Genomic DNA, 9,757 nt, shown 5'->3' on the forward strand with positions numbered 1-9,757 from the left:
GAATTGCGCCTATAGTCTAGTTAAGAGAAATATACCAATGTCAATTTCCTGGTTTTGATATACTGCATCTATAGAAATTGTCTCCATTGCAGAGGCTGGGTGAAAGGCTTAAGGTATTTTTTGTGCTATTTTTGCAACTTCCCGTGAGTCTATAATTATTTCAAAATGGTAAAAATAAATGAGATGAAGCCAAGGAGAGATTTCAGAAATGATTGGAGGGAACAGTAAATGAATGAGGCTGGATCCAGTCTGGAACAAAGGGTTTATATGTAGCTTAGGTCTATATTTCTGTGGCCTCTTCTTTTTCAAATAATTTTTTCATTGTGTTGAACAAATAATACTAAAGATATACATATGGATATACATACATATACACAGAGAATAAAAAGTATATCTACCTTCCTACTGCCTTAACCAGAGGTAAATAATGTTCAGTAGTTCGATATATATGTGCCATGGAGTTTTTTATGCATTCATATCCATGTGTAGTTATATCGTTGATAAAATCATGATGAACACAATAATCTAGTGTCTCCGAAACTCACTTTTCTTCTGAACCCACTTGTTTTCTGAACTCACTTCCTGCAGACAGCTTTCAAACAGTCATGATGAGGTGGGAAGCCCCATAAAAAAGACCGGCAGGACCCCCAGACAGGGCCACTACTATCCTGCCAGCACCATTAGGTTCCCTGACCCAGCGGCTCTATCTCACTCTTTGCCTTTAAAACAGCTTACTTCTAGGCTTACCGCTAAAATTCTATTGGTTCCCTGATCTAACTCCTCATTGGTCCATTTGTAGTACTTCATTTGCATGAAGCTCACTCCTGATTGGTTACTTCTCTCACTCCTGATTGGTCCTTTTCCCTCACTCCTGATTGGTTATTTCTCTCACTCCTGATTGGTCCATTTCTACAAAGCTTGTTCCTAATCAGTCAGCCTTTGTTATACCTTATTTGCATATGATGTTGCAAAGTGTAAACTGGCAGCCTAGAAAAGCCTGTGTAAACCTACAGATGGGGTCCAGAGCTTGGAGTGTTAACTCCTCTGGGCCCAGTAGCGTAATAAACCTGAGTTCTCCAACTCTCCGAGTGCGGGGATCCAGGTTGCTGTCAAAACTGAGCTGTAACACATTTTTCTGCAACAATGACCATAATGAAGCATGTGCATTTCAATAGTCTTGAAAACATGATGGGATTTGGGTTGGGTTGGGTTTAGAGAAAGATTAGATGAAACCACGAAAGGGCTTTTAAGCCCAAAAGCAAGAAAAAGACCATCAATGAGGGCAAATGAATACCTGAGAGGAACTTGCAGTATCTACGGCAAACATAGACTAAGAGGAGTGCTTAGAAATCACTGTGGGGTGAAAAGTAAACACAGTGGGGCAACAGAGGAATTCACGAATAAAGAAATACACATGGCCAGCAAAAATACCAGAAAGGAAAAAAATGAGCTTGTGGGTTTCATCAGACTCCATAGTGCAGAGTTATCAGAGAAATTCAAATTACAGGTACAATTGTTGACTCTCCCGGTTTTCTGTGGAGACGGTGGGCGAAGGGACAGAGCATTCTGAGTGGGCCTTCGGTACAGAGGCCAAATAGCGGTCCAGAGCCTCCGGGCCTCCACGCCCCTGCTCTAGGGCATTCTGCAAGAGGATCCCTCACCTCCTTCCAGTGCGCTGTGGCCCTCTTGCTCTCTTCTAGGGAGTGCGGGAGAAGGTGGGTCCTGCGAGCGGGTTGGGTCCAATGGATGGAGCTGGCCCAGTGGCAGCAGCTCGGAGGCACTCGGAAAGGGGGCGTGGCCAGGCTAGGGGCGGGGTTACGCTGGTGGCTGCTGCTCTGGGAGCGGGAGAGGGGGCGGAGCTCTCAGCCACGGAGGAGAGACCGAGGGCGGGGTGGGCGGCTCGAGGCCTCGCATCCACCTAACCGGCCCCTTGCGCTGCGGTCGGCCGGCGGGGCTTGCGCGGGTCCGGGCCCATGGCGGCGTCGGCGGCCCTGTCTGCGGCTGCAGCGGCGGCGGCCCTGTCCGGGCTGGCGGTGCGGCTGTCGCGCTCAGCTGCAGCCCGCGGCTCGTACGGCGCCTTCTGCAAGGGGCTCACGCGCACGCTGCTCACCTTCTTCGACTTGGCCTGGCGGCTGCGCATGAACTTCCCCTACTTCTACGTCGTGGCCTCCGTGATGCTCAACGTCCGCCTGCAGGTGCGGATCGAGTGAGCACCCGCGGCCACCTCCAGGCCGCGACGACAGGGTTGCAGGCATGAAGAACGGCGGGGCCCGGGGCCGGCGGGACGCGGCCGGGAAGGAGGAGGAGCGGCCGGGGCCCCAGAGCCCAAGATCTCCGCGGAGGACAGGGCCACTGAGCACTCGAGCCCCCGAGCCCCGGCTCCGGTCACCCACGTCGCGGCCGGTGACAGACTGCACAGAAACTGGCAAGAACGGGACCGTTTCGTCGAGCTCCAGAAAATTATTTGATTGCAGCCGACCTGTTGCCTCACCTTGGCCGAAGGCGGGGAGCAGAAGGAAGAAATTCTGCTGCAGGAACGTGAATGACTGGCCCTGACCGAAAAGGTAGGAGGCCAAAGGTTGGACTTGCAGGCTGGAGGGAGGTGGTTGCCATGACATCTAGACGTCCAGGCCCCTTGGTGGTTTGGGGGAGATGTGGAAGGGACCTGAGGAAGCCAACCCAGAAAGCTTCCAAGCCGAGAGCTGGAGAGGCAGAGCAGCTGCAGGTCTCTGGACTCACTTGTCCGGTTTCCAAGATGGGGTGAGGGGCGGTGGCCTCCGCATCTCGGAGGGTCAGCAGTTCACCTGCGGAGGCCCTGGCGTCCCCACCTGCCCATGGCCCCAGTGGTGTCACTTGAACACTAGGTCCGGGGAAGGCCCTAGAGTAGAAAAGATGCTGCCACCCTTCCCCTCCACCCCTGGGAGGCAGCCTGGAAGGATGGTTGTGTTCTGGGCCAAACCCCAGGTCTGTCTCCTCAGCCCTTCTCAAAACCGCCTCCTGCTGGGTCTCTGCTTCTGCTGTTCCTGTTGCTCCCCTCCCCGCTCTCCGAGGGCTTCCTCCAAAGCTCTGCATCTAGGGACAAGGAAGAGTGGGAAAGACACGCTCCTCCCTGTTCCTCCCACCGTCTTCCTCTTCTGCCATCTCAGCCACGCTCCCTCCAGCTCCTGCCGGTGCCCTCCGGGTGCCACAGAAGCGGTCCTCCAGCCCTGACAGCCTCCAGCAGCTCCCTTGTCCCAAGGATCTGGGAAAATGGGGATCTCCCTGAGTGGAGGGCAGCTCTCAGTCTGCGGAGGGAGAGCAGGTGGAGAAGGGGCTTGCAGAGGAGGTGACGCTTGGAGAGACAGGGACCTCTTTGGGTGAGGAGGCAACTCTCAAATCCCCATCTCTTTCTTTCAGGAACTGGTGTTTGTAGGAGGTGACCCACCCCTTCTCTGGTCTTGTCAAGAGAGTCAGATCCCTGCCCTGGGCACCCCTGGTCCTAGAGCTGCCTGGGTAGCAGCCTAGAGAAGGGACTGACCCAGGAGAAGAGGAAAGGCCTTCCAGGCAGAGACCCCGAGTGGGGTGGCCCAGTGGTCCAGTCCTGGCATGGGGAAGGAAGGAGGGACTTAGTGACACACACTCTGGGCAGCTCTGTTCTCCCCACGTACTGACTGGGGAAGCTGGGCTCTGGGAGGGAAGAGCTCTGCCCTTGTGACACATGAAAGAAGTGGGGGAGCTGCATCTGCCTCTAGGCCTGCACCCCCCCACACACACCAGTCTTCTGGAAGTGGGGTGGGGGAGGGGAGCAAGGATCCCAGGGGACCCAGAGAGAGCGGGGCCCACAGAAGAGAATGTGGCGAACTAGCTTTCATTAGGGTGTACGGGAGGCCACCGGGAAGGCCAGGGGACAGTCTGAGCTGAGGTGGGCATGGGAGAGATGAGTCCCAGGACCCCTTCGGGTGCTGGGGTCCTCGCCCACAGAGCCTGGCCTCCCCACCACACCCCACCCCAAGCTTGACCAAGGGCTCCTCAGTGAGGAGGGGCACAGGCCTCTCAGTTTGGGTGGTGGGGTGGGGAGGGAGGGGCTGTTGGGTGGCTCCTGGGATCATGGTGTCACCAGGAGAGGAAGGGTAACCTGGGTGGGATGGGCTGAGACCCAAGCGTGACCCCATCTTTCTATCCCCAGGGCAGCCCCCATGCTGAGGATCACACAAGAGAGTCTCCTCTGGATGGGCTTGGATTGGTCGTGGCTGCGCGACTGACTGCGGACTAGGAGCAGGGCAGAGGGGAGCCAGGAGAGACGCTCACTCGTGCCTACCCAGTCCCACAACTGCTCTGGCAACTGCTTGCTCCTGGTCCACGTACCTAGTGTTCCTGGGACTGAGAATCACGGCAGCCTGGTGGGCCCTGGGGACAGAGTGGCCGATCCTCCCACCATCTGCCCTCCTCAGCTGCCCAGCTGGAGCACAGGTCCTGGGTGAAGATCTCTGCCTGCCCCTCCCTGGGGCCTGAGGCTGGTTGGAGACCACCACGTGCCCCCTGCGGATTCCACAGATGGGTCCTGATGGCTTCCTTCCTTGTGCCAAGTGGCCTGGGAGCCCCTGGTCCTGGTGTCCCCTCCTCCACCCCAACCCTGTCCCCCCAGGACCACTTCTGGGAGCTCACTAGCCAGCTGACTCCATCCATGGATCTCCACGGACAGCCTCTGAGAGACTGACATGGGGCTACGTGGGAGGAGAGGGGCAGGGGATGAGAAACCTTGGGAATGATACACAGATGTGCCCCTTTTAAGCCCAGGTCTCACCCTCTGGGAGACTCGATCCCCAGCTCCAGCCTCTTCCTGGGCCAGCCAGGCAGGGAGGAGGAGGCTGAGAATGGCATGAGAAAGGCTTTTCACTGACCGTGTGTGAGAGAGTGGGTGTGAGTGTGAGTGTGCCCGCGCACCCACTAGTGGCTGGGCATTGCTGCGGGAATGGAGCCATTGAGCAGGGTGAGCTGCGCTGAGTGCCCTGTCCTCCCTGCGGAGCTGCCTGGGGCCCAGGAGGCCACTTCTCAACAGAGAGAAAGCATGCTGGAGCCTCAGGGGCCCCTGGCCTCGGAGCCCCCACCCCTGCAGAGCGGCTGCACCCCGTGGGAGGGGCAGGGGAGGTCCGCGGGGGCCCTGGCTGGGGCTGTCTGGGCTCCAAGGGACTGTCCCAGGAAGGTGAGAGTTCCTGTCCCTGCTTTGCTTACCGTTTGGCCTTGAGTCATTAGCTGCTTCTGCTTTCCCGCCTCTTCCTTGTGCCCCCACTGGGCCCTTGCTGCTTGATGGGCCCTCCATGCACTTTATTTATTTGTAGTCTGTTTTTCAGGCAGTGAAGCTTCTACAAAATCAGAGACACCGACTTGAATAAGATGACTTTCACTTTTCTGTGATTAACTGGGCACCGGTCAGCACAGTCAGGGCAGAGAAATGTTCTTGTTTCAGGTGTTGTCAAATCTTGTTGTCTGTCTAAGTTAAGAAAAGAGTCCTTTGAGTTCAATACAATAAAATAAACACTGGAGGCCTCCTGTTTCCAGTTTGGCGCAGCCTTGGAGGAGAGAGGGGCCAGTGGGGAGAGCGGCCCACCCTGGTGGCCAGGAGCTGGGGGAGGGGAGCACCCTGAGGGCTGTGAGAGGGGACTGGGGCCTGGTCAGAGGAGGCTCTGAGACTGGGCTTGACCTGGACCTCTGCCCCCATCAGGAGAAGTCGGCAGCACAGGCCTGGCCCAAGAGGTGGCAGGTTGTCCCAGTTTGTTCCAGTCACAGCTTTTATTTGAATCACCTAACACCTAAGTCTTTCCTTCATTTTAGAGCCTGGTGTTAGAGAGCGCTTAATTCAATTGAACCCCGAGGTGGGCTGGGGGAGGTGACGTGGAATGGACTGTCTGCAGATCATTTTGTGTCACCCAGAAGCCTGTCTGCAGGAGCAGGTGACAAGGTCCCCATCCCTCCCTGCCAACCGGGTGGTGCTGAGTTTTGGAGATGAGCCTTCCCTTCCCTGACCTTAGGCCCAGGCTATCCAGTCAGATGCCGGGCCAGGGCTCCGAGAGGGTGCAGGGGGGAGCTGGGCCGGCACGCGAATGCAGCCCCCGCAGCAGAAGGATGGCGGGGAGGACACAGAGGAGGCATCCTGAGGACACGGGGTATGGTGTCACCCTGGGGTACAGCCTAGGGTAAAGGGCCCTGGGGCACTCCTTACCTGTCACCAAGAGCTCCCCAGGGGTCAAAACACGTTGACAAGAGGGCCTCTTCCACATCTGCCACCACAGGAAGGAGGGGTGGACCCCAGTCCCAGCCAGTGCCCTGAGTTCCCACCTCCATTGTCCAGATGGTTCTGTACAGTCCCTGCTGGTCCCATACACACTTCAGAGACCAGTAGCCTGGAACAAGCAGATGGGAAAGGATGAAACAGCGCCCAAGGGTGAGAGACTGATGAGAGAGGACCCCGTCCTCACTAGGGAGGAAGGCAGGCTGGCTCATCACGCTCTGGTCCAGAACAGCGCCTGGGAGACCAAAGACCTGCGCCCTGAGCCCAGCTCCTCCGCTGTCCATGGTGGGGCCCCAGGCCAGCCACGGGCACTGGTGTGTTCTCGGAAAGGAGCCTTCAGGGTGGTGTGGGCCTTAAGTGATGATGTTTATTCCACACGTGTCTCAGGTCGCAGCTGGAGCAGCCCTGTCACCATGAGGAAAGAAAACCACGTGAAGGGAAGTGACAGGTGATGAAGCCTTAGGAGCTGTGGCACCTGCTGGGTGCTTTGCTTCCCTAACTTCATAATCCCCACCTACGGCCACCTGTTGGAGGAGGTCACCGAGAGGATGTCACCACAGGCTGTCCCGCGAGCTGGCCCCGGGAAGTCAGAGGGTCCTCACCCTCTCCTGTTCTTGGGATACACGGTCCACCCACTGTTCCCACAGCTGGAGCTGTTTCAAAGACGCAGCCTTGAGAGAATGAGAGAGGATCTGGCCTGAATATGTGACTGAATCCCGGGAAGGTCTCTGTGCAGACTTTTGAGACTCTGGCAGGTGGGTGAGGAGATCTACTTGTCTCGTGCGCCCAAGACAAGCCTTGTCTGTAAGTTCCCTGCTTATTAACCTGGTCCGCCTCCCAGTCTGGAGTTGTCTCCCCTTGCCCTCCGTGTAAGGGCCAGTTTGCAAACTAACACTACCATTATCCCCATTTTTCGGAGACACTGAGGCTTGGAGCCCAGTGTGAACTAGAACCCCCAGCAGAAGCTCTTTTCCTGAGGCCCCTGTGCCCCCTGCCACGCGGGGAATGGGGCTGGAGGGGTGATGGAAGGGCGGAGGCTGAAGATGACCCTGGGCTTTCTGAGCAGGGGCCAGGGACAGGTAGGAACCCGAGGGCTTGGAGGCAGAGCTGGGGGCCCTCAACGTGGTGGCCCCACCCATCACCTCCCACCGCTGCAGGCTGACTGCGCTCCAGGCAGCGGAGTCCTGGCGGGGAGGGCGGAAGAGCGGCCGGGAGGGCGGTTCCAGGAGCGCTGGGGCCAATAGCGTCAGAGCCCGAGAAACAGAAGCCGCGATGAGCCCCGCCCACCCACCCCAAGGGGCACCGCTGAGCTTGGGTGAGCTTTCACTTTTGTGTGTCTTTTATATGTGGGAAAAGAGGAGCAGATGACTTTTTTCACTCTCTGGCCTGAATTCTTCCTGCTTAGCTTACTGTGTGGTTAAGTCAGTTTCTGCTTCCAAAGCCGCACGGTATCGCTCTTAGGAAGGTTTCATCATGTACTTCGCAGTGTCTTTTGGTTGTTTTCCTTTGTTGTTGTTTCTTCAAGGGGTGAGTTTTGGTCTGTTGTTGGGTTCTGTTTGCTTTTGTTGCCTTAATTTGTTTGTTTGTTTTTATCAAAGATGCGGGACCGATGTCATTATGGATAAACGCTGTGGTGCAGTCACGATCGGTTTCTTACCCTGTACTCCTGCAGGTGGACCCAAGTGTGTGCAGGCCTTAGGGGTCTGACACCCTCCAGAACGCTGGTGCCAAATCCTCTACTCACTCCACTCAAGGATGAGAGTGTTTTCAGAAAAGGGTGTCAACTTTGGGTCACAACACATGTTTTAAAATTTGTTCCTGCTTTTCGTTGCCTCAGGGTGGGTGCATGTCTCTCCCCTCAAGATTAGTGTAATCTTTCATTTAAACCAACATCTCCCTAAAACCCTTCCTTCCCCGTCATCCCCAGTTCACGGCTAGAGGTAAATCCAGTCTCCAGGTGTCCTGGGGAAAGACAGGCCTGGCTCCTTTTCTTTTGCTGCTCCCCTTTACCAGAGTGAATCTCATGACAGGTTTTAAATCTCTCAGTTGGATAAGCCAAATAGTTTATTTTGATATTTTATTTTGCATGCACGTCAAGATTAAAATGTTCCATGTGTCCATTGGCTATTTGTACTTCTCTTTTCAACTGCAGGGGATAATTTTATATTGAGGTATAATTAACATATAAATTGTATACGTTTAAGGTGTACATATCTTGGTTTTATATATTTATGTATTGCACTTTGATTACCACCGTAGTGTTAGCTAACACCTCTGTCATATTGCATAATTATCATTTCCTTTTTGTGGTGAGAACAATTAAGATCTAGTCTCATAGCAGCTTGGAAGTTTATAATGCAGTATTGTTGATTATCATCACTGTGCTCTGCATTACGCCTCTCCGGAACTTATTCGTCTACCGGTTGCCAGTTGATATCCTTCAATAACCTCTCCCCAGTTCCTCCACCTCCCAGCCCCTGCTAACTGTCATTCTACTGTCTGTTTTTATGAGTTTGGCTTTTTTAGGTTCCACATTATGTGTGATCACACTGTATTTGCCTTTCTCTGTTTTTCTTATCTCACTTAGCGTAACACCCTCAAGGTCCATCCATGTTGTCACAAGTGGAAGGGTTTCCTTCTCTTTCATGGCTGAATAATATTCCTCTGTGTGTGTCTGTGTGCATGTGCACGTGCGTGTGTGTGTCTTTGTCCATTCATCCAGTGATGGGTACCAGTGGTATAAGGTTGCTTCCATGTCTTGGCTCTTGTGAATAATGCTGCAATAAACATGGGAGTGCAGATATCTTTTCGATATCCTGATTTCATTTCATTTCATTTAAATATACACTCAGTTGTGGGATTGCTGGATTGTACGGTGGTTCTACTTTTAGAATCTAGACCCAGGGGCATGGGAGTCCTCCCAGTGCTGAGGCCAGCCTGTCTGTGGCCTGGGGTGAAGTCAGTGCTCACTCCCCACTCCCCACCACGGGCACAGACTAGTACTCAGCACACGATAGAATGAATGCAGTCAGAGCAAGGATGCCATTCTCCTGAGCAAACCTCAGTTTAGGGGATTCCCACCAACAAGATGACGCCTTCTCAGTGTCCCCTGAGTCATCCACTCAGTGCCAGACTCTGGAGCAGGCTTTCAGGATACAAAGGTGGGCAAGTTAAACGTGGCCCGTGCCCTCCTACTGGGGACAGATATAGGATTCATTCACTTGGCTTCAAATACATGCAGGTTTGTGAAACAAAATCAGATTCACCCTCAAATTAGGGCAGGAAATATGGAAATATGGAAAGGAATCTGGTGCCTCCACTGCTATGAAAATTCTCTGCTACCACTTTCCCCACTTGGGACAAATGGAGAGGTTGGGTCTTGGGTGAGTGCAGGCCCCACTCTCAGTGACTCGGGGACCTCCCCCCATGCATACAAGATGTTGCTGCCTCTGCTGCCCAGAGCAGGGGTGGGGGAGTGCCCCTGGGGAG

General features: G+C 54.6%; 1 protein-coding gene across 4 annotated transcripts; it reads left to right on the forward strand.

Moving 5' to 3' along the window:
- The first annotated feature begins 1,870 nt into the window (after positions 1 to 1,870).
- On the forward strand, positions 1,871 to 8,847 carry SMIM10L2A (small integral membrane protein 10 like 2A). 4 transcript variants are annotated; one of them, XR_004318009.1, is made up of 3 exons: positions 2,210 to 2,564; positions 4,166 to 7,583; positions 7,867 to 8,847. XR_004318009.1 is itself a non-coding variant. In XM_032475177.1 (2 exons), the coding sequence occupies exon 1, from the start codon at positions 1,974 to 1,976 to the stop codon at positions 2,208 to 2,210; it is 237 nt and encodes a 78-aa protein (XP_032331068.1). In that variant the 5' UTR covers positions 1,871 to 1,973; the 3' UTR covers positions 2,211 to 2,564; positions 4,166 to 5,525. The 4 variants fall into 4 exon arrangements, 1 of the variants encoding a protein (XP_032331068.1); XR_004318011.1 differs by having other exon boundaries at positions 4,166 to 7,023; XR_004318010.1 differs by lacking the exon at positions 7,867 to 8,847 and having other exon boundaries at positions 4,166 to 7,023; positions 7,426 to 7,764.
- Positions 8,848 to 9,757: the final 910 nt, after the last annotated feature.

The sequence above is a fragment of the Camelus ferus genome, chromosome X (assembly GCF_009834535.1).
Source record: "Camelus ferus isolate YT-003-E chromosome X, BCGSAC_Cfer_1.0, whole genome shotgun sequence".
Taxonomy (NCBI): Eukaryota; Metazoa; Chordata; class Mammalia; order Artiodactyla; family Camelidae; genus Camelus; species Camelus ferus.

Coding starts and splice junctions, on each gene's coding strand:
- SMIM10L2A (XM_032475177.1), top strand. CDS start 1,974: ATGGCGGCGTCGGCGGCCCTGTCTGCGGCTGCAGCGGCGGCGGCCCTG.